Source organism: Peromyscus leucopus, chromosome 5, assembly GCF_004664715.2.
Source record: "Peromyscus leucopus breed LL Stock chromosome 5, UCI_PerLeu_2.1, whole genome shotgun sequence".
NCBI classification, from domain to species: Eukaryota; Metazoa; Chordata; class Mammalia; order Rodentia; family Cricetidae; genus Peromyscus; species Peromyscus leucopus.
Genome location: NC_051067.1, coordinates 32,581,698 through 32,607,232, shown reverse-complemented (window position 1 = coordinate 32,607,232; position 25,535 = coordinate 32,581,698). Strand labels below are relative to the sequence as shown.

Genomic DNA, 25,535 nt, shown 5'->3' with positions numbered 1-25,535 from the left:
ATTATGAAATGAACTAGGTAAAGCTTGTAACTAACATTCTCTCAATTAATGAGGAAGTTCTACACACATTTTCAGGAAAAAAGCTAGAGGGATCTGATTACATGCAAGCTTTTTCACTTTTTCTCTGAAATGCTGGTTTTCAGTACATAAATACAAATGTATATAGCAATACATAACATTAAGACAATAGGAAAGGGGCTAGGCATGCAGTTAGGAGACAGAGCGCTTCCACCCCTAGCATGGAGGAAAAACAAGATTCAGATCTTTCAGCGACAAAATATTGGTGATCAGCTCTCTCAGGCAGAGGTGGCATGAGACTTTCAGAGATGTTGTTTTCAAACAAGGCTACAGAAATATCCCAGAGATTCATATACATTCCTACTAAATTCTCTCTTCAGACTGTTTCTAAGAAGGCTAGGTAAGAAAATCCACTGTCAGAACACACTTGGTGCCGCCAGCACACAGTGACAGTGTTGAACACCATGATCATGGCTCCAGAACCCTTTCTTGTCCTCCTGCCTCCAGCCTAGGTACTCCTGCAATAGGATTTCATGAAAGGCTCTCTGCACTTACCAATCTTTTCAAAATTACCATCAAACATGTACTTACAGCATTTGAAAATATTACATGTTCCACAGACCCAAAGCTCCAGCAGGTCTGCTCACTACTGTGTTGTGCCTCTAGCAGGACATCCAGAACACTGATGATGCAGCCTGGCTGCATGTAACCTGTACACTGTGCTTTGCAGTCAGAAAATTAGCAGGCACATCCAATCTCTTAATGTGTGGGTTGCCTGAGCCACATGATAGCCATGAATGTAGCTATCACATAACCATACATTTACATAAGACTGGATTTTTTTGTTGTTTTGTTCACCTGCGTGTTGGATAGATTTGTTTGTTTTGCTTTTTTAACTCTCAAAGTTGAGAACTTGAACTTTGTAGACCACAATTTTCTGTCAGAATGCCAAAAGGCTGGACATGCCCATGAGTACTAGTAAATGACAAATGTTAAAATCACTCTGGGATTCTGATGGTCAGTCAACAGAATACAGTAAACTAAAAGATGACTGGCTGACTGCACTGTTAAGATTTCTAAAAACTGTCCATATCATATGCTTTCATCTCCTCTTGCAACAAATATAAAACAAGTAATGACAACTGAAGTTGTGATATCAGTTCAAAATACATGGGGTTTCCAAAGTATAAAACATAGAAACAGAATTGGAACTGAAAGTTACATAAACCCATGGCAGCACATTAATGGCAAATATATTAGAAATGAAGGCCACCTCTCCATGATGTCACAATGCTGGCCTTGTGTTGTTTGTTCCCTCATATTCCTGGGACCTGGTTGCCATTACTATTCCCTTTCTAGTTATCTAAGGCACAGAAGCTACACTTCCTAAGGACACCAGCAGCAAGCGACTCAGTGTCCAAGCCATTGGAAGCTCTTTGTTCCTCCGTATCCTTGTTTTTTCAAACTCTGCTGTCATGCTGTCCCCATGGCTACCTCTTCACTGTGGCCGTTCCAGGCTTCTCTTCTTCTCCCAGCCATTTACTGAGGATTTTGTCCTTGGTTTTCTTTCTTTTTCCATCATCATGAATAAATGCATGAATTTCAAGGGAACATCTGGGTACAAACTATTTCCAAGCCTCTGAATCTTTAATCCCAACTACCTCTTGGATAGATCTATCTTCTTCATGACAGACTATCCAAACTCACCTGTCAAATTCAAGCTGGGGGAAGCACTAAGTTCCCTAGTTCTCAACAGCACCACCATGCTAATAACTATTTCAGGCAGATGGAGACTTCTAGGAGGCACCATTCCTCCATCTCTTCCTCCTGTTCCTACTTCCAGCCCTAGTCATATCCATTCTAGTTCCCCAAGAGCCCTGACCCCAGCCTCATAGTTCACATTCCTCACCCTATGCTAGGTCAGCTGCTGGCACCTGTCTGCCAATCTCCTCAACCTTGTTACAGAATTACTCCTTCTTGTCCATTCTTCACTTGGAAGCCAAAGATCGGGTGTTTCCCTGCTTGTGGTCATTCCATGCCCCCCTCGCTGCTCTCTGGACAATCCCCACACTCCTCCAGGCAGCTAATAAAGTGTATTACTTGATCTTCTTAACTGTAGCCTGAACTCTTGTAGCTTTTAGCAGGGCTCAGTTCCAGCCACAGAGAATGCAAGGCTGTCTCTGCTCCCTTATGTTCTTCCTAGAATAGTTTTTCATCCAACTCAGACCTTTCTTCTTCCTTCCTTCACTGACCCTCAAAGCCTTGCTCTTATAAGCTGCCATGCCACTCAGAATTTCTCTTGTCTTAGGAAATGACAGATTCTACAGCATTCCACCTAGCCAATTACCTCTGTCTCCTTCAGCAGATCCTTGTGGCTATACTGATAACTAACAGTATCCGAAGCACAGCCAGCAACATGTATTTGTTGAATGACAGAATTAAACAAAGAAACATCAACAAGCCTGCACACAAACACAGCTTTAATTTCTTTCTTTAAACTTACCTCAGAGTCCTGGGCAGTGGTTCCTTTATCAAGCTAGAGGTTTCTGGGAAGCTACTTCCAATTCTTAGCTAATATAGAGCCTCTCTCTGTAAGCTATCTTCACAAACCAACTTCCTGAAATAATCTCCTCAGTTACCTTCCTTCAAAATCTTTGTTGTTTTTCTTGTTACCACTTGTCTCAGCATTTTAATGCCTAGCTGCATGTTTAGTACTTTACCCTTCCTCTGCGGTGACTCCAGGAGGCAAGGCCTGCTTCTCTTTCATTCACCACTATCTACCTAGCACTAGGTATCCACCTGATCCACAAGTGACTCCAGATATGTCTGATGAAGAGGGGAACTTATCAAGGACGAATACAGTTTTACAGCATCATGTCCACCCCTTGTAAAATTTAACTCTCCCATAAAATAAAATAAAGTTTTGTCAATATCGCTAGACAACCAAAACTACAGACTTATTAAGAGTGCTCTCCCCTACTTTTGGCATCCACTTTTTGGTGTAGTGCTGAACGTGGGGTGGTGGGCCAACAACAACAAAGACAGCTACCAATCTCCAGAAAAGCTGGTCACCATTCCATTAACTACTAAGCATTAACAAGCAAGTACGTGGGAAGAGAATCCCTTGCCTTTTAGGCTCTTCATGTGGCCCTCTTTGCAGTCTTGCATGAGTTTGAGGGTCCATTTGTGCTGCGCTCCGATACACTGCCAAGCAGGGTCCCCAGGGGCATGGAGGTCAGAGAGATACCTGAAAAAGCAAAGCGCAAGGTCCCTCCTGTTATGACAGCAAAAGCAAAGGTTGGTGTTGTAACATCACTACCATTTTTGAAAGAAAAGATAAAAACCTAACAAACTATTAAAACACTTGCCAATATTTGTCTTCAATACTTTGTTCATAATGAAATATATTAAACTGTTTTCATTCGATAGAAAATGATAAAGTTGTAAAGTTTTTCTTTTTTTAATTTCATGTGTATCATGTTTTGCCTACATTATGTATGTATACCATGTGAGTTACTGGTGCCTATGGAGGTCCGAAGATGGCCCTGGGTTCCCTGGAACTGCAGTTATAGGCAGTTGTGAACTTCCATGAGGTTACTGGAAATTAAACCCAGGTCCTCTAGAAGACTAGCCAGTGCTCTCAACAACTGAGCAATCTCAGCAGACCCAGCTGTAGGTTTTTAAATGATCTCTTTGCCTGGGAGTCAACAAGAAAGACAAAAACAACTTGACAAAGGCCAAAACTTGTAAGGATTTGGTGAGAACACTCCTTTATATTTAAACTTACTTTCGCTTTCTTATTTAAAGAAAAACAAAAGGTGTAGGTAGAGGGTGAAGAAGGGAGGAGGGAGAGACAGATGGAGAGAGTGGGGGAGGAAGAAACCAGCTGACCACTAGTGGTCAGAAGCAATTATACTTCCATTTATCAGTCATACCAGATCCACTGGACGTCCCTTCCACTCTCCTCCACTCCTGCAAACTCAGAAGTGGTAAACACCACATCATAGTGACCATTAACCATGACCCCGCAATCCAAAGCGGTTCAATCTAAACCTGGGGTGGGGTGGGTTTTTTGTTTTTGTTTTCTGTTTGAGGAAGAGGGAAAAACTAACTTTATATTTGAATTACTTCTCTCAAGTGTTTCTATCACTTGAGAGTCATTTCATTTAACCTAGCTGGGAGCCAGCAGAGGGCACTGAGTGAAAAAATTTCCCCCTCTCTAGTATGAAATATGGCCACTGGATGGCAATGTGACACTGTTCTTCAATGACTTAAGTTAGAGGTCACTGAAATTTGAGCTCTCTTTGACAACATGCACTTACCTCCAGGGTGTAAACTAATTCACAACTGAAAAACTATTTCTCTATAAAATGTAGTGCAGATGGACACTTTCTTAACTTTCAAAGGTTCTTAAAATATTTAAAGTTTTCTTTGTGCAAGAAATACCCACATCCATGTAGAAAATTTAAATATACTTCAACTGAAATTTTTCTTTCAAACATGATTTGTTTGGCCCTAGCCTTTACATAATACACACATGTACCAACTCCAGAAGCAAGTTCAAATGAACTTACTACCCTAAAATAATTTTTAACCCTTAGCTTCTTTTGTCTTGAGGTTAAAAAATTGTGGTCCATGATAAACATTCATTGATGGTTACAAGCTGTGACCTTAGCTGAGTCCTAATCACTGGGGGCATACCCACATTTCTTTAGTAGTGGGCACTCATTACTCAGACATGATGCAATTAGCAGCTAATTAGAGGAGAAACATATCCATTTTGTAATAAGTTCACAACAAACAAGATGTTGAGCAGAAACCTGGCATGCATTTAGAAATGCCCCACACCAACCCTGACCCTCAGGAGCTAATGGCTCAGAGGCCTGACTCCCCAAGAGCAGCAACTCTGCCTGCAAAGCACTACAATGGCTGCCTGCTCTCCCTGCAACTGTCCAGGGGCTGCAAACAGCTATGTCTATATGCTGAGAAGGAGGACGCCAACTTAAAGGAAGAATTTACTCATATAAAGAAGGCACCTAGGAGCCTTCTTCATTTGTGAGAACACACTCCTCAGAAGGAAACCACATTCCAGCAAATTACATTTACCTTAGTATGAGGAATTCAATCCAAACAAGCTCCCCAAATCCAATCTGATTTTTCCTCTCCCACAGAGCTTTCTCTTTTATTGTCTGGGATATAAATGCAGTAAACAGTAGCCTGTGTCTTTCCTTCCCTGAGAAACACGTTCTGTCCTTTGCTGCTGAGAGTAACTTGCACCAATCTCCCTCCATGGCTGCGTTGCATCTGGGTACTGCAGAGCAGCACCTGGACTGTCACTCACCCTCCAGATCGCTGTCCACTACGAAGTACAGCAATGTTCTCCGACAGAGCTGCTTCCTTCGCTGTCACTGGCTGAGACTGAGGAGGGCAGCACTCGGCCCTCGAGCAGCAGCCAGCAAACTGGCTTTGTAACTTAAAACTGTACATCTCTTTAACATAGACACGACGGCCCTGAAATTCTTAATAATCCTCTAATCTTACATGAAAAAACATTTTATGAAGAAAAATGAAGTTATTGTCTCAGAAATTCTAGAGAATGTTTCAGTTAGAAAGTGTGATGTTTTGTTCTTGACTTCAGTAAGTTTCTTTTTAACACCAAGCTTAAAACTGGCAGTTTCATTACAAAGATCTTTGCTTAGATGGTGCAGGCTATTGCTTTTTCTTTTTAAATGACATATAAGAGGACATTTTTGGAAAAGGCTTTCTAGAAGGATAGGGAGGGAAAGAATCTTAATTCTGATGAGCACAGATTAATAGTTTTAGAATTTAAGGGGGAACATTTTCAATGAGAATGGGCTTAATCCTCAGGAAAACAAAACAAAGGAGACCCAAAAGCATTTTCAGCCACCCTCTCTGCTGAGGGAGTAGGGCCACACTGCCACAGAGAGAAGAGAGGTGAGCTCTGCTTCTTACTAAGCTACAGAGAAGAGGGTGCCTTCAGTTATGCCTGGGGAGAGCTAGGCAGTACAGCAGTGTGCATGGCAGAGACCCTCCGACACGCCCAGCTGTGCCCAGGCTGTCTGGCTTTACTTGGTGCTCACGGGACCTATCACCATAGACATAAAAGTCAAACAGACTTGACCTGACTCTGATCTTATTTTCCTGTTCATTAATGGCTAGAAACGTAAATTTTAAAATTAATCATCAGGTTTCTCAGTGCCTTCTCAGTGTTGTACCCAGGAGTTTAGCGTACTGCTGTAAGCAAATTTAGCTTGCTCACATGTGACAAGGGAGCTAACCTTCCAAGGCACAACGAAGCTTCCCTCAGACACTTGGCTAACTCACGCCAGTTTTATTCCCACTTTAAATCTGCAATTCTGCAAGTCAGGAAAGTTCCTCGTGTATATATTTCCTCAGAAAGGCAGCCGAAGAAAGGCAAGGGGGGGATCTGGCACCAGAAAAGCAGGTGTCCTGGTGTGTCTGCTGGACAAGCTCGGGTTCCTCAGCCTACTCGGGCCCTTTGGCCAGAAAGGAAACACAGTTAGTAGCCAGCCCAGTGTGGGCACAGGGCCTGCATTTCCCAGCAGCAGCAATCAATTACAGTGCTCTCTGGCTCCACTGCTAAATCCTCTGTCCTACATCTGCTCTCACCATTCCCATCTTAAATGCAGTCCTTAGTCCCTCCCGACAGTGTTCAGGCCAGGCCATCTTCCCAGGCCTACAGACAGTATTTTCAATGACCACAGGCAAACACACACATATATGTATATATTATATTTCATTTTCAAGCTACTGAATTTTTAATAAATTTTATTAATTAAAGAAATCATTGAACTTGGAAAATAATGGCTTATTCTGAAAACACACCACACTTAAGATAGCCCGCAGAAAATAGGTCAGCATTTTTAAATCTCGGATACAAAAATCTTATGGTTTATGTTTCATCTCCAAGTGCAGGTATAAGCTATGTACAGATAAAACTTACTGCCTGCTCCTAACGTGCCAGGTTTGAGATAACTCCTTAAATAAATCAACTTCTCACCAACCCTGAGACTCAGCTCTGCTGCCTGTGGTGTTCGCTTTGCAGATGAATAAACTCAAGTGCAGGACTCATGTGAGCTGCCCAGAATGAAAGGCCCACTCCTACAAACAAGCTCTGACTCCTCAGCTGCTCTATCACCCTGGGAGGTCCATCTCTTCTAATTGTGCTCGTTATTTTTACAGTATTCCCAACTGAATATTCCCACAACTACTTTTCTCAATGATCACTACAGGCTTAAAAACTGACATACATTCAAAGGAAAACCTTCCATATCCTTTGCTACCGTCAAGCATGGCACATTCCTGATCTATAATTTCCCACCTAGCAGTACTGTGCACTAAACCACAGTGGAGCACCCACCTTATGCAGCATGGCATTTGCAGGGTACAGCACCCAGTCCACCTGGGAGTCAGATGGTCACCATTACTCAGCAGGAGGAACAGGTGATTGAGCAATGAGACTGCTTTTCCACTGACATAGCTGGCAGGTCATCTTTCCTTCAGAGAGGGAGCTCCCCATAACTGCTCCCAATTTATTCATATTGAAGGAATATCCATGTTCTACAGCAGATACCTCCACATTTCTATTGTCTTTCCTCTCACCATCTCACCAGTCTCCTGACTGCCCCGGATAACCTTTCAGGCTTCACAATATATCCCATCAATATACTCAATATGTCACAATTCTTGCAAAAGTTTTACCTTATATAACGCTTTTGGTCATGTAAAGTTGATGGAGTCTCGAGCAATTTCTTTAGAAGTAATTCTCTTAGATCTTCAATTCCTGCTTCTACTTCAGCATAATCTATTTTTAAAAGATGCAAGATTTACAGAACTGAACTTAAAATCAAATTTAGAAAGCAGAATACTGGTTGCTTTTTGACTGAGAAAGAGACACAAGGGACCTTTGTGGAGGGGTCATAACATACCGTCCCAAGTGTATGGGAGGGCATAAGCATCCATCAGAATTCAGTGACCTGTAACATGTAAGGTCTGTGCATTTCACTGCATGTAAATTTCACCACAGTAAAGAAATAAATTCTGCTTTTTGAGACCTTCTGGGTTTCATTTTTTTAATTTAATAAGACCTATGGTATTTCTCCTAGTTAGTAAGTTTTTAACCATAAGATATTTAAGTTTTTTTTTTTCCTGTAAACCTGGTATTCGGAGTAATTTTTTAAAGTATTGAGTTTGTTTTAGAGTAAGATTAGAACTCACAAACGCACTGTTTTAGCTTGAAGAGGGAAGACTGAACTGCATGTTTCCACATCTGTAAAAGGCTTGTCGCTGCTTCTTTCTAGTATGAAAGCTTTCAATAGCACTGTGGTTAATAAACAGCAAAGAGTATCTGAGACTGACCCCACCCACCGTAAATGCTCATTCCCACTACACGGCAGGAAGAAAATGTGGGAGGTAATGTTGAACTAACTGTTTCACATTTTAAAGAAAGCACCACATAAACAAGGTCTAAGATGCAAGTAGCACTCTTTGTAGAATATACACTCCACATAGAAGTAGCAAATAATTCTTACATTTCTTGAAAACTTGCACCTCTGTTTTCCCAAAGAGTGATTTGGCTTTTTCATAATCATTAATAACCACATCATAATCACCCTTGAAAAGAAGAAACACACTGTGAGATCATCAGAAAAGAACAGTAAGCACACTGGTTAATATAAAACATCTTAATGCATCCTTAACATTGGCAGCATCTATAACTGTACATACACATAGACTCTACCTTTTGAATATTCCGTTTAATATTGAGAGGAAGGTTGAAGAGAAATTTGAACCGCTGAAGCACATTGAGTGCATTCCTAGTGGAATCGGCCTTGTCTTTTCGACCTAACACTTCTTGAAATAATGTGTCAGCAGTATTACTTGCTCCTGTTTTCAAAAGAGAAAAAGGCATACAAGTGACAGTGACCGGAATTTGAACACTAAATACAAATGTTCAATTGCTACTGTATCTTTACACTGGAATTCAGTAGACTTTTTAAAAAACTACCTATATAGAGATCGTTCATAGTTGGCTAAAATAAAGTTTGTTTTTTAAGTCCTTTCATATGTTAAGAATGCTATCTAATTAAAAGCAACAACATTTACTAAGCCCAAGTAATTTTCTCCAATGTGAATCTATATTTATTTTACTCTTCTAAATTTTGAAACAATTGTGGGGGCTTGGGTTATTTCATTATTTTGAACAATGAGGAACACACACACACACACACACACACACACACACACACAGTTAAGTTCTATTAATTATGTATCAAACTATCAGGTAATAAACCAGATACAGGAAACAGTGTTCAGAAAAAATTTTCAAAAAAGTCATTACAGCTAACCTTGCTTCTTGACAGAATTATCCCTCTATGTTGCAGGCACAGAGAATTACATAAACCCGAATGACAAAACCTTAACACAGCATCATTACTGTTTCTTAAATCAGCTGAATCTTATAAAATTGGGTACAAACAGGACATTTCATAGGATTCTTTCTTTTAAAAAGTACAAATTATATGTATCACTTTAATGAATGCTGTTTTTCTAGGGCAAAATATGCTATAAACAAAAATAGTTTAAATTTTGCAACATGTGAACTATTTTTAATTAGCTACGATGAAGAGGGGGGCAGAAAGAGGGGGAGAGAGGGAGGGAGAGAGAGAGAGAGAGAGAGAGAGAGAGAGAGAGAGAGAGAGAGAGAGAGAGAGAGGAGAGAGAGGACAAACTACTTTCAGCTGTCTGACCTGCTTGTAAAAAGTCTCTACATTATCTGGTCTAGTGACTATACTTTAAGCAAAGATGAAAAACTCACCTCGTCTCACTGGGTGGCTTGCACACCATAGCCACACTGTGGGTGGCCTGATCCTGTTAAAAGTCGTCTTTGTAACATGATTGTTTTATCTAAATAATGTTTAAATTCTGTTGAAATTTTAAAGGTCTGATATAAAAACTTCGTTTGGTCCAGAGAGCTGTTTTTCCCACATGCTATTTAATGTGGATACTAAACTGCTATTGTGGGATGAGAAATACATTTGCTTCTTGCCACCAAGCCACGGAATGAAGGCTTGAGTGAGTATTTGAAATCGGATTAGAATTTAAAAACGTTCTTCAAGAAAAACTATCTTAAAACATTTGCTTATCATTCTAAAAATACAAACTTCATGAGTTTAAGCTTTGTAACTGGATAAGCACATGGACAGAATCTTTTTAAACGGCTACTTATTTATATATGAAGTTTGGGTCTTGCAAATTCCTTTTTCTTTGCAATGAAAGAATTCAGAGCAAACAGCCTAAGTTCAAAATTGAATTATTCTCAACATTTTAAAGTAACACGAAATTTCCAGCTAATAATTTTAACTCCAAAAATATGAAAACAAGAACTGGTGGAAAACATACTATTAAAATATATACATTTTCTAGTGATAACTTTGTAGGAAGAAATTATAAACTATGAAAACAATTTATGCCAAATTTGTGAAATGAGAATTTGAATTTATACAAGTTTGAAAATTATATAGACAACTTCTGTCAAAAAATTATGATACTGTTGTGATTTTTACTACATTCACAATAAAAATATAGTTCACAATTCTGACAACTGGGAGAGACAGTAAATGATAAAATATATGAGAGTAATGAAACCAAGATCTACACAGCAGATATAATCACCAGCAGTCACAAAATGCTCTCTCTAAGTATCTTTCCTTCCCAGGACTGTTAGGAGACAAAAGCCCTGTGCAGGAGAGTGGGACTCCTTGTCACATGAGGACTAACGATGCAGACAAAGACATCAGCTGGGTGTCCAAACACTCATCTGACAGAAATCCTCCACATATGCTAATCCACACACACCTTGCTCCACCTTCACACCAAGAACCCTCAAGTCTAAGGCAACTGATAGGAGTTTGGATGTCCAGCAAGTGAGCGCAGAACAAATGTATCTAGGTTGGACGGCCATGCCTTTGCTCTCAGGTGCAAACAGACCCTAGTGCTGGGTCTCAAACATCCTTCCTCCTTATCAGAGAATGGCCTCCCCGCAGTTGATCTGGACAATGAGTATCACTGTGTCACAGTTACACTTGGGTCCCAGAAACTAACTAACGGCAACCCACTATGCCCCCAACCACAGTGGCCACTACAGTGGCTGGGCTCACAGAACAGTAAAACATACCCCAGTGTATCAAGGGAAGAAGTTGCTATACTACACAATGGTCCATTACACTCATACCTAACTCTTACAGCCACCTAGAAAATCTAGTTTTGTCATTCAAACGGTGTCTTATAATTTCAGGCATGTTTATTTAAAGTAGACATTATGCTGTCTCCTATTTCAAAGTGACCACACTGGTCCCTTTCCTTGTACTGACAACTTGAGATGTGAGATCACAAGTGGTGTGTGTGCGCGCGCGCGCGCTGTGTTGTGCCTCATGGGAATACAGGGGCTGGATCAACACAGGAGTTCCCAACCATCACACAGTTTGTTCCCAGGGAAAGACAAGCTGTTTGAGAGTAGAAAAGCAAACGTAAAAGCAGCTGGACTTTAAAGGCCCTCAAAAACGCACAATGACATTTGGCAAAGGCAGGGCCCCCCAAAGACCAAATCTACTTTGAGTGCCTCTGTTTCAACAGGCACCAGGATGACTAGCTAGCTGCTCTCTGTAACTGAGTGCTAGAAGAGAATGCCTGAGACGTGTGCACTGCTTACTCACAGCCATGCCACACCCTGGGGCCTTACAGACCCACATCATGTGCACACACACAGGTCTCACCACGAATGAGAGAGCTGAAGCTGGTAGCTCTCATGAATCAATTTGTTTCAATACAAGTTTGAGAAAGGCTAAAATTAGGGCTGGTTCATCTTTTTCTTTTTTGAATGAAACTTCCTAAATATTTATGAGCCAATCAATTAGTAGATCTCAGTTTCTCATAGACTTGATTCTTAACAGAGAATTACTGATTCTTACTTAGAACACCTATTCAGAGTTCTAAGTCTCCAGCCTGGTCATTTTCTTTTTATATATAATACTTAGATTACATCACTCAGTCTCATCACCCCAACTCTGTATCTTGGGATGTGTCTGTGAACTTAAGAGTAAATCTTTAGACTGCCTTTACCAGACATACAATGACAGCTCACAGGCTTGCTTCACAGGGCATGCTACTATAAAGGCAGCACACACACCACTGGGCACATGCTCACACCACCAAGACAGACAATGCTTCTCCTCACTTCACAGGAAAAGCAACTGACCTACAAGTCACCTCATCTGCCCAAAACTTTTAAAAATATTTTAAATTTATTTTTTGAGAATTTCATATATGTATACAATGTGATCATATACACTCACCATTACACCCCTTTAGCCCACCCAGATCCTCCTAATACATGTTCCCCCAATTTTATATGTTTTTTTTAACCTATCAACTTCATACATTTTTTACTAAACTCACTGAGTATAATTAGTGCTGCCCATATACACAAGTGTGGGGTCATCCACTGAAGCATGAAAATCCTACCAATGGCCACACCTTCACAGAAAATGACTCTCTCCTAAGGCAGCCATCAACTGCGTCGATGGGATATCACCTCAGCTAAGGGTGGAACCTCATGAGCCCTCCCCAGTCCATGCTGGAATTCTGACTGGCTTCATCTTGTGCAAGTCCTGTGCAGATAACCACAGGTACTATGAGTTCATGGTAACATTCCATACCTTTATTTAGAAGGCACTTTGCCAACAAAAACATTTAACAAAACAAGAAAATAAGTTTCCCAGCAGGCTTTAAGGCCTTTCCAGCCATGGGCTTCAGACCAAGTTTAAAGTTTCAGGCATGAGTCTGAAAATCACAAAGAGGCTGGTTACCCTATAATAGTCACTCCACTGTTGCACTAATGTATATATCCTACCTGGTGGATCAGTTTGATTGCATGCTGGGTCCAGTTCTAGGTAAGACTGTATTGATATATTTCCTACTCCAAAAGCATTCAAAACTCATTGCCCTATTTAATACAAGGAAGTAGTGAAAGTCAGGAAGATATTCAGTGATCAACTCTCAGGAATCCCAGTCTCAGGTTACACATAAACTGAAAAGAGTTGTTTCTTCTCCTCTCTCCTTGTGTCCTAAACCAGCTCCCCTTTCCTTGATTTGAGGATAGAAATGTAAATGTCTCACAAACCATTTCCCCTTTTTTATTGCACATATACAAGCAATGATCCAATACTGCCATCTTTATTTCTTCCCTGCCATGGGCTCCTAGTCTATTTCATCTGTTGAGCTCACTATGACTGCTGCCCTTTATCTGGTCTCCTTTTGAATGTACAGTGGTACCATCTAGGCTACTCTCCTCAACACTCCATCAGATAGCTTCCTCACTGCACTCCTTTAGGGGCTCACCATCTTCAAGACTAATTCTACACTAAGGAGAACTTTGGTGGGCACAGCAGGCATCTTTATCACTCCTGACTCAGCCTATCCCCTTTCTAGAACCACTGCCCTTTCACACTGGTGACCAGTCAGGACACACACTTGTATCCACTTATTTCACTGCAGACCTGTTCATCTCTGCTTAACTATCTGGCTGTATCCTACTTCTCTTTCAGGGTGCATGTGATGATTTTCATATTCTCCACGTTGAGGCTAGGGGAAAACAGGCACTATGCTGGGGATGGAACCCAGAGCCTGACTTGTGAGAGGCAAGTGCTATACTACTGAGACACACCAATCCTTACATTTCAGTTAGGTGCTCTTTGTGTGAGTTCCAGATATACCCCCAGATTATCACCAGTAAAACATGTATTGATGCTGATACTAACACAGCATGATTCAATAACCTGCTTACATGCCTATAGTTTCCAAGCACTTACACATACTTAGACACAAGGCACAGGCTCTATCTTTATATTCCTGTGATATATACTAATGAGTGCTCATTAAATGCTCACAGAGCCAAGGACTAAAGCTCAGGATTTGAGCCAATGACAAGTATTCTTTCTACCCAAAGAAGCACAGCACAGTATAGGAAGGCCTTCTGAGGCACCATGGCAACAGATACACAAGATGAAACACAGCAAGGTGATTTTTAGGAATCAGTAGGAGTAACTATGTCAGTGACTGTGCTATATCACCTTTAAAGTTACTCAAGGCATCTCATTCTTTTGTTCAAACGCTGTAGCATGATGACAACTCCAGTGACGCAAAGAACACCCTTTGAGAGGAAATACCCTTCCAAAGCTCGAACGGATCTAGCAGCCCTGACACAGAAAGGGCTTTGGTAAATATTTGTTTGGGAAAAATTCAGAACATATTCATTTTAACAAAGTCTGTGACTTGGTCTCAGTAGCAAAAGCACAGCAAACCCCAAGGCAAGCAATAAGCACAGGAGTAATAAACAAAAGGAAAGGTTTGAAGTCCTGTTTAATCCACAAACCTAGAATGAAATGTCCAAGTATTCCAATTCCAACACCAAGGAAAGCCTACACCAGAGCTAGCATTCTTACTACAAAATACTTTCTTACTGACATCACAGGTCTATGAAGAGATGGTTACATAAGGGCCCAGAATGTTCTACTCAAGGTACTAAACCGACTATAAATACAAAATTAACTTTGTATCATAATCCTGCATTTAAAAATCTCTAAACATCTATGTGAGGTTGCCTGGGTTTTCTTGTCCCTTCTTTATAAAAATCATATATTCAAGGAGATTCTTATGGACATCATTGCTTCAGATTACACATGGACTACATGTGTGATATACATTTAAAACACTTCTATTACAACAAGAATTAATCCACCTGATGAGTTTCTTCTAAGTTATTAGGGCTGGCAGCTTGGAATTTCAGAAAAGGAACAAAAGGGAAAATGGAGGGAACAGCAAACGTGGGGTTCTACAACTTCTACAACATGTTCCAGAGTATAACCTTGTGGGGAAACGCGAAGTGTAAGGAAATGGGCAGCTGTGGTACAGGAACCTGGTACAGAAACCGAGGCTCTGCACTGCGCACTGGCACGTCCCACCATGAAGACTCAGTGTCTGCTCAGGGCTCACCCTGGCTGCCGTCTCAGTGCCCCTGTCTCAGGGGAGCAAATGACAGTTCTTGAGAAATATAACCAGGTTACAGTAAACCATAAACAGATTCATTTCCCTCTTCCCACTGCCCTCCAGGTCCCTAAGTCCTTATTGAGAAGTGAATGCTAAGACACATCTCCCGACGTTGCCCTGGGAAACCCCTCAGAACAGCTCTCGAGTTTGCTATCAAGGTCATTCACAGTCCCGGGTAACAGAGCAAACTTACTGTTGAGGACATTCTCCAACTTCTGGGTCATGGATCCTTCCACCTTTTCTGTTCCATCTGCTTCTAGCTTTTGATGGATAGCTAGGAAGAAACAAACAAATCTAGTTAAAATGTGGGCTACTTTAATGGACAGAAAGATATTTCATCAAAATAAGATTTTAAAGCCATTTTTACAAATTATTCTATTATTTTCACCACTCAAGAGGAACATATCTATGCAATATTCTAGAATGGACAAACACACACAGATGACACCATTTACATGGTTCACAGCTTAACATTATTCAAGCAGTACATAACACACACTCATCTGGTCTTCAAGACACAGTGAAAGAGAAGAGGAAAAGGAAAAGTGGGATTTCAGGCCTTTAGCTCAATTTTCAAATGTGACCACAGGAAAACAGTCTTATTTCTCAGATTTACTTTGTAAAATAGAAGGACTACCATTTGGATTCTACCAACCTCAAAAAATTTAATTTCCAGACTATAACATGGGGAATATATAGTACTCCTCTTATATTCACAGTAATTCCTGCAAGTTCCAAGGGAACATTTCACAACACATATCAATGCACCAACTCTGGACAGATAACAGTGTGTTGTTTAAATTCCTTGACTCTGATAAAGAATATTGGGGAATGAATCACTTAGTAATATAGGTTTAAAGCTACTACCTAGTGAAAAGGGAAGGTTTAAAACAGTTCTCAGGCTTCTTTGGGTAAGGGATTACAACTATGATTTCAGATTTTAAAACTGTGACCTCTGCAGTCAGCACAGCACACGTGAGATAACCTGTGACTGGCCACTAAACACTGCATTCTGAGGCGCACGGAACACCCACTGGCAGTGATGACATCCTAGTATTTCTCGTGAAAGGAGGAAAAACTGTGGCTCCACACAATTAACGGGTTTGAAAAGGTCACAGAGCAAGCTTGGGATATGAACTCAGGCAGCCTGGTACCAGGCCTTAAAACCTCATCCCATGCTGCCCACAGTCAGATCAGTAACTCCTGCTACCTAGGCTTCTGTTTTCATGTCTGTAAAATGACACCAGTAAACTTACTGTGCCTTGGGGAACTGTATTCACTTGTAATAAAGAAGTTTCTCCTCAAAACAGTGACAGAAGCAGCCTAGATTTCTACTTTTCCACACAATTTGCTCAAGTGAAAACCCAAATCCAAGATGTTTCACTCTGTGGTCATTCAGAACTAATATAGTGAAATAAACATCACTCTTAAATATTAGGCACTCACTAACATTCCAATGGTGAGTCTGTTACAGATTCTGCTTGATTACCTAGGCACAGGTGCCAGATTTATACTACACAAACAATCAAACAAGCCTGCTTCATGCAAATGTGGATGTGTTTATTTCTTTTATGAGATCTATATAACTCATTTTGACCTACTGGTCTTTTAAAGAACTCAAAAGTTAAATCCAGTGTTCAAATACTTAAAAATATGTTCTCAACTCCAGAGAACATTTATTTTTCTGCTCCTTATACTTAGTTTTTAATCCTAATTTTGTCCTTAATACTACATTTTCCTGTAATGCTACCTCAGTTTTGTTTTAAATTCTAAAATAGACAGACTGTTCCTGTATTGAATTGAACAAACACATTCATAAAAAGAAAAACAAATACATGGAAGAGGAATAGTCACTACATATGTTTAATTGTCTTCACTGATTTGAAATAAAGAAACAGTGATTTCTTTACTGTCTCAAACTTAAATTATATGGTAGAAGTGACCCAGAATACTCCTGCAGATCAAAGCTTAAACTTACATTCAACTTGTAAAGTTGAATGGAAGAGAATGTTCCTACATCTAAGCATTCAAAGGTGAACTGGGAAGGCTGCTCCAGGGGAGGAGAGCTGCCCACACCACATTCCAGGCTGCTGCAATGCTCTGACAAGGTTGGATGCAAAAGCAGAACCGACACGTGTGTGGCTCACTGTGCAGGGCCGTGCGTGGCCTGTCCTGAGCAGGAAGGTAGCACATTTTACAAACGATTGTTATTCTCTTAAGTCAAAATTAACATTAAAGGAAACTGTGCCGCCACATTTTCTGATGCTGACATAAGCCATCAGCAATCAGCAGGTCAAGATGAGGTGACCTGGTTCCCTGAGCTCAGTTTACAGCCCTTTCTGCTGACAAAGCAATTTCCTCCAGCCCATCTCTACCACAGCAGAACCACTGTCATGCTGTCAGCCAAGCATGAGGACTAAGAGACACTGGGATCTGATAAAGGCAATCCTATTTTCCAGAAAATTAAACCAAATAACCCAGTGTCTGGTTCATTTGACCTTTTATTTTCTCTGAAAACATTTTTAAATAGAATAACTCAATAAGCAACTGGGTACATGATCACAGGTTTGTTATTGTTTCTAATCTATTAAAAACTTAAATATGTGCAGCAGTTGAACATCACAAGTTTAAATTTAGGAAACAAAAAGGTATTATAAAAGCACCAAAGAAAAATTGAGGTTCTAGGAAAGTGTCTATTATTTCACTGGAACTGTATCATCATTTCATTTAACTTGAGTAAAATATGCACTAAGTAAAATATGAAACTGCATTTCAATCAAAAAATTCAAAATGCCTCAATGTCTGAACATGCACTTACATAGATGTCATTGTTAAATGAGTCAGCAAGAACGGAGTATGTGTGTGTCTGTGTCAGGATGTCAGGATTGATAAGAATGCACTGCTAGGTAAGGAGATTATATATATATATATATATATATATATATATATATATATATATATATATATACATATATCTGCTCTAGACACCATGCTTGCTGCTAGCCTTCTTTAAGAAAGAACATTAAAGCCAGACCAGAAACAATCAAACTATTTCCATAAGCAACCACGGAGCAAAGATGTTACAGCCTCTATCCTGTAGTCATTATCATCATCACTTTTTTTTCCCTTACAGCCACCTTAAAAGGATAGCTATGGTTAGTTCCAGGCCTATATAGCTAGGCTGTAGCTTCATCATGTTAATGTCCCAGACTCTGAAAGTTATACTTAACAAAAAACAAAAACAAAAAAAAAAAAAAAGGAAGGGTGAACAATTAACTATATTGTTAATTCAAATTCATTAAAAAGCCTTTTATACATATAGTTTCTATTAGCTATCACAGAAAACTTCTGTCAGTGCTATAGTTTAGGTGTTGAATGTGAAAGGTTTGACTGCACATGGTGGTACTAGGAGGTGCTGTTGCTTTGGGTCCGTGCCTCTGGCTCCTTTTAGCTTTCTGTTCAGTGTGCTCTGCCATACACTCCCACCATGATGTGTTGCCTCATTAGAGGACCAAAGCCACACCTACCCCCAAACCTAGGCAACTCCTGAAACTAAGAGCCAAAATGAACCTTTTTCTTATAAGTCAATTATCACAAATATTTCATTACAGTAACAGAAACCTAACACACACAGTGGTTAAACCATATATGCTACATTTAAATTGACTATGCAACCTCTGAATCTTTCTTCTCACTAATTATATTGCAAATAAAAAATAATAAAACAGTCTCAGCTGCCACATAAAGACAACAGGTAAGACTGACTCACTTGGATAACTGAGTCCTAGGACAGCATGCTGCCCACCTTTCTACATCAACATACACCAACCGTAGTAAATGCCAAAATCCCAGTTCTGCTTCAGGCTTCCTGGAGTTGCTACAACATGCACGCAATGCACTTGTGTATGGCTCCTGCTTTGGTCTTTTTCTGTACTGCTAAGAGTATTCATTCAATTTGGCCATAGTTCTTAAAAGAAGCAAAACACTCACAGTTTTGGTTTGCCATTGTAACAAGTGACTGCACAGATCTAAATGCATGAGCTCTAAGGGCATTCAGGGAAATGGTGATGGAATGGAGGAGTCGAGCCAAAGGTGCCAAGGACCTCAGAAGGGCCTCCCAGATCAATGTATGCAGCAGAAGCATCTCTCAAGCTAGAGGCTCGCTAGGGGCTGGCCTGAACGGCAGCCTGAGACCCTCAGGTGCATCAAGACTTCCAAAGAGTAGGAGGAAACAGCAAAGTGGAAACCAGGAAAAGAGTTGCCTGGTACTGGAAATGCTTTCTGTAGTCTATGGTAAAGAAAGGTGGTGTCAGACACAATACTTGTTAAGTTCTGACTAAATCAGTGGTGGGCATACACAGGGGCAATAAAACTAATACATGAGAAACAATCAGGCAAAGGGAATAAAGATTCAGACTGAGAAAGCAGACTTGGGCTGGCTCTCCAACAGTCCACACAGTGAAAGGAAGACAATGACAACCACCCGGCGAGGACATCTTGGAGAGGAGTGGGCTTTGGTTTATCACGCTGCCCCATTATCTAGTCCTACAATTTCAGGACATCACGGAGCAGCGGCAGAAAATCTGCAGAGCTGTCTTCAGTCTTGCTCCCCACTCTCTCGCCTCCAGCAAGCCTTGCCTTTTACAGCCAGTTCAAGACCAACTCCACACACAGCACGGTAAGAAAAAGAAGAACAAGGGCTGAGCAGGCTGGGCACCTCCTACCAAGTGCAGAAGGACAAGACTACATTTTTGTTTACGGCTATTTTGAGATTTGAAAGCTATGATTTATGACATCTAAAATACTGTTTTTGAGAACTGAAGACACTGGTTGGCAGCCTCCAAAGTTTAGCAAGCACTGGAATAAACAAACGGGAACAAAACACTTTAGTATGTCCTGTAAAGCACATGCCATCTTGTCTCCCTTCTGCCTTCCTCCTTTTTAATGCAAGGCTACACAAATATCTTTTAATTATTTTGGTGGAGGTGAACAACTAATTTATATACAGATAAAAGAACCATGTTGGCTCAGGGTTTCTTCTCAATAACACCATCACTGGAACCAATGTCTCCTGGGAAAATTATCTTGCAGTGCAGTGGCTTAGGTAGATTCCTCAGCTGGCAGTCCTCTGCGGATATCATTGGCTGTTACCAGAAGCCAGGGCTAACCCTGAATCCTCTGGAGGTAGAACAGAAAGCTCCACCCACAGAAGTTCCCCAAACTCCATTCAACACATAATCTCTCCCATAGCTAACCAGACTGCACTTTCCCCAGTGATTAGCAGGACTATAAGAGCTCTAAATGAACTCTGTGAGATACTCTTGCAAGTGGCCAAGCCAGAAGGTCACCCAGAGACTATCCTTACCTTTGCAGTTGCTATAATCGTAATATTAGCATCAAGAAAACAGACATCAAATTTTCAAAAAAAATTTACCTAAATTCTATGCACAAAGAAAAGTGACTAAGTTGAAGAGAGAGATTTATGTGCCAGTTTTATTACAAATAATGTGGATTTAAGTGATGTCATTAATCTGGGCATCGATAACAAGTCAGTCATACTAAAGAGACTGACTTCTTCCCCACTTCCTCTCTTTCTTCCTTCCTTTTCATGGGGGGTGGGGTGGGGTAATAGTGAGCATAAAACCCAGAACCTAGGGGTCTAGGGAAATTATCTAATAGGTGATATATTCCCAGGCCTTTCCTTGCTCTTATTTTTATACAGTTATGTAAAATTGGAATATACAAAAAAAAAAATCACACTCTGTTGACAGTAAAGTTAGTCAGAAACACACTTTAAAGACAAAACTGATGCAAACTACTAGTCTAAGAGCAAATATTACATATTTTAAAAGGAGGCCAAAAAAGGGGTACCAATATGAGAACTAATGTAAAAATATAAAATGTGGTATGTATTCACTTATATGTGGATATTAGCCATTAAATAAATGATAAGCAGCCTATAATCCATAATGTAGCTGAAGTTTTCTCCAGTCCTGCCTGGCCCACAGTCAGGACAAATCTCTCTCACCAGCCAGTCCTGCAGCCACTCAGACCCAACCAAGTAAACACACAGAGACTTATATTGCTTACAAACTGTATGGCTGTGGCAGGCTTCTTGTTATCTAGTTCTTCCATCTTAAATTAACCCACTTCTATAAATCTATACCTTTCCACATGACTCATGGCTTACATGTTGGTACTCATGGCAGCGGCTGGCAGCATCTCCTGACTCAGCCTTCCTGTTCCCAGAATTCTCTGCTCTGTTTGTCCCGCTTTTACTTCCTGCCTGGCTACTGGCCAATCAGCATTTTATTTATACAGAACAATATCCACAGCACCATAGACCCAGAGATGTTAGGTACAGAGGAAGGGACTTGGGAGGACACATGGATCTCCCTGGGAGGAAGCATAGTATAGATTTTATAGATGGACTAGGGGGGACAGGTATGAGAAGATCGGATGGGGAGGAGAGATAGGGTTGAGGGAGGGAATGTGGGAAAAGACAGCTGGAATTAAGGGACATTTGAGGGACAGTATGGAAACCTAGTGCAGTGGAAACTTCCCAAAATGTATGAAATGTATTTCCAAAATCCTAATGAGGTCTCCTAATAATGAGAGAGATAGAGTCCCAACTGGCCATCTCTTGTTACAAAACAAGGCTTCCAGTACCAGGACTGGGTTGCATTCAGTTGAGTTGCTGACCAAAGGGATCCCGTGGAAATCTCCAAACAACACAGGCTGCTGCCAAGACAATGGGTTGCTCTCCACAAATTGAAAAGTGGACCCAATTGCTGAGGCCAACAACTATACAACTCACTGAACAAAGAGAAGTCAAGCTGGCATCTACAAAGAGCCTTCACCCCTACATGCTAATATCTTTGCTACAAGGTTTTTTTGTATACTGTGAAGATTTGTCACTCGGGTTGGTTTGATATAAAGCTGTATGCCAATAGCTAGGCAAGATTTTGGGAGCAGAGAGGATGCTGAGAAGAAGAAGGGCAGAGACACGGAGAGTCACCAGCCAGAGATGGAAGGAGCAGGAAAACATCATGGGCAGTACAAAGTAAAGGTAATAAAGCCATGAGGCAGAAAGCAAATTAATAGAAATGGGTAACAAGAGTTAGAAACAAGCCAAAGCTATTGGCCAAGTTTTCATAATTAGTAAAAAGTCTCTGTGTAGTGAGTGATTTGGGAGCCAGAAGGAGGGACAGAAAAATCTGCCTATATACTCTGCATACTACCAAAGGAGAAAAGTGAATACCAATACTGCTACAAACCGACTGATTTACAATTATGTTCTGCCTACAAGATATGCTAGTACAAAGTGGCACAAAGCTTGTGAGAATAACTATCTAATTTGACTTAAAGCCCACTCCAGGAGATGGACACATCAGACACTGGTTGGGTGATAGAGAATCTGAAATTAGATAGCCCAGGGAACTATAGTAAAACCAAATACTACTGTTCTACTAAAAGAATGTAGCAATAAAATGACTCTGAATGATATTTTGCTATACTCATAGATCAGTGCCTTATTCAGTCATCATCAGAAATGCTTCCTCCTGCAACATATGGGAACAGATGCAGAGACCTGCAGCCAGACATTATGCAGAGAGAATCCTTGGAATGCATAGCTCTAAATAGGATGTCTACATCAAATCCCCCTTTACCCTCTACCTCCAAGCTCAGACAACCGCAAGAGAAGGTAGAAAGAGTATAAGAGCCAGAGGGGATGGAGGACACCAGGAGAACAAGGCCCTCTGAATCACCTGAGCAAAGCTCCTATGAACTCACAGAGACCGAGGCAGTATGCACAGGGCTGAAACATGCCTGCATTAGGTCCGCTATGTATATATTATAGCTTTCAGCTTAGTGTTTTTGTGGGACTCCTGAGTGTGTGAACGAGTGGGTCTCTGATTCTTCTGTCTGCTCTCGGGGCTCATTTGATTCTGTTGGGTTGCCTTGTCCAGTCTCAATGTGATGGTTTTTGTTTTATCTCATTATACTTTATTTTGTCATATTTAGTTGTTATCTCTTAGAAGCCTGTTCTTTTCTAAGGAGAGAAAGGAGGGGAGTGGGTCCAGATAGGAGGGGGGTGGGAAGGAGTAGAGGAAGGGAAAACTGTAATCAGAATATATTTATGAGAAAAACAAACTATTTTTTAAAAAAGGAAAAAAGTAAAATAATATATACAGATAAACTAAACAGACCATGACGAGGCCTATAACCCAAATTTTAAGTAATTTGAAAATTATAATGCAATACTGAAAAAAAAATCTTTTTTTCTAGGAAATTCTGTATTTGTCAAACTAAAAAATAAAATAAAATATAGACAACAGAAACTCTGTGTGTGTGTGTGTGTGAGAGAGAGAGAGAGAGAGGGGGGGGGGAAAGAGGGGGGAGAGAGAGAGAGAGAGACTGATGAAGCCTAACCATCACCATCACCAGCCCCACCACACACGAAGCCCTCTGGTGTAACAAGAACAACATGATCTCAGACCAAGGTACTAAAATTGAGACCAGAAATGCAGTGACAGTAAACGACAGAATGGGGCGTAAGTCAGTGGAGTTCCCAGAGTGGAGCACCATACCAGGCAAATGGCCTTGCTTCTTCAATGACACGAAAATTAAAAGGGTAGGGAATAAGAGGAACTATTCCAGTTCAAGAGATGAGCTGAAAATGAAGAAGAATTCTCGCTAATTTTATTAGTTGTTATAGAAGTATTATAGTTACAAATGTAAATGGTCTTAAGAAAGGGACTTACACAAAGGCATAAAGGAAAAAAAAACATGCTACTTGAAATTGGTTTTAAAATATATCATAAAATATAAACTAACCAATCTCAAAAGCACTGATGAATCAAGTATAGAAAAATACTTGTAACTGTGAAATTCTGGTATATTGGGGTTGGTTACACTAACAGCAAACACAATGAAAAATCAGAGAAACAATCTCATTCATAATAGTCACAAAAAATAAAAATAACAACAAAAAAACAAACAGAATCTTGGTATAAATCCAATGACATTGAAAGACATAATAAACCCTTTAAGACACTGAAGAAAGAAACTGAAGAAGATAGTAAAAGATGGAAAGACCTATGAAAATGGCCATCCTATCAAAAGGAACCTACAGAGTCAATGAAATTCCTATCAATCCTCTAACACAATTCTTCACAGAAATTGAAAAAGATCTTAAGTTTTATATGGAAACAAACACAAATTCAGAGTAGTCAAAACAATCCTGAACAATAAAAAGAACTGTAAGAGGTATCAGCATCTTTCATTTTAAGCTCTACTGTGGAGCTGGAGTATTAAAAATTGCATAGTACTGACCGAAAATAGAAACACCGATCAATGGAACTGAGCTGAGGACCTGGATATGTTTATGTATCTATACCTGATTTTTTACAAAGAAGCCAAAAAATACACACTGGAGAAAATACAGCATCTTCAATAAATAGTGCTGGTTAAAATGGATAGCTATGTGTAGAAAAATGTAAATAAATCCTTATCTCTCCTCTGAATAAAACTCAATTTCAATGATCAAAGATTTCATCATAAGACATGGGAAGAGATAACTAACACAGGACCTTTGAAAATGCAATATGGAAACTTAATTCTTGTAGAACTTTCATAAAACATATACATCTATACATATACATATGTGTGTATCCACACACATGCATGCATGCACACATGTACAGGTAACAACTATAGAGTGTTACTCTATAGTTGGGGGGAGGGCTCAATGCCAGAAGCCATAGACTATCAAATAAAAACCCGAGTGCAGGGTCTGGTCCACTTCCGTAAGTTGTTGGTCAATGGGGTCCCAAAGAACCCCTCCAAAATATTTTTTCTCATTACCATTCCTACTGTCATTGTTCTTGGTTCCCTCCTGAACCTGATGGAAAGACATGGAAAAATCATGCTGGTACTAACCTAGAAATATCGTCTCTACTATCTAGCTGTCTTTCATAGTGCTGGAAGGTGCTATACATGCTTGTTGAAGAAACCGCATCAACATTCTTACCTGGATGTGAATTCTGTGAGCCATAATAACTGGCAGAATATGGCCACTGGTGCAATAGTGGCATGAATGTCATGGGAGCAACCAACCCACTTTCCACCAGAACTCTTATCTGACTGTTAAGTGGGGCAAAACACCACGGCTGGCAATGTCACAGGCCGTGGAGGAGAACCAAGTACTAGTATTCTGCAAAATGGCCATTATAAAAACCTGCCCCTAAGTTCTTATCTATATATACATAGATTAGTGCACTTCTCAATATAGAGACCTACAATTGGTCGATGAGCAAGGGGACTGGACTGCTCAACTCTAAATTAGACATCTGCATCAGAGCTCCTTC

At 40.3% G+C, this 25,535-nt stretch overlaps 1 protein-coding gene across 4 annotated transcripts in view; it reads right to left on the bottom strand.

Annotated features, from left to right (window-relative positions):
- Positions 1-25,535, bottom strand: part of Exoc2 (exocyst complex component 2) — a 177,499-nt gene that overhangs the window by 93,104 nt on the left and 58,860 nt on the right. For all 4 annotated transcript variants that reach the window (XM_028881075.1, XM_037205846.1, XM_028881104.1 and 1 more), the window contains 5 exons: positions 15,359-15,439; positions 8,801-8,946; positions 8,592-8,673; positions 7,762-7,864; positions 3,147-3,265 (listed from right to left, as the gene is read on the bottom strand). In XM_028881075.1, the coding sequence (XP_028736908.1) occupies positions 3,147-3,265; positions 7,762-7,864; positions 8,592-8,673; positions 8,801-8,946; positions 15,359-15,439 (531 nt within the window). The remainder of the gene's footprint in view (positions 1-3,146; positions 3,266-7,761; positions 7,865-8,591; positions 8,674-8,800; positions 8,947-15,358; positions 15,440-25,535) is intronic.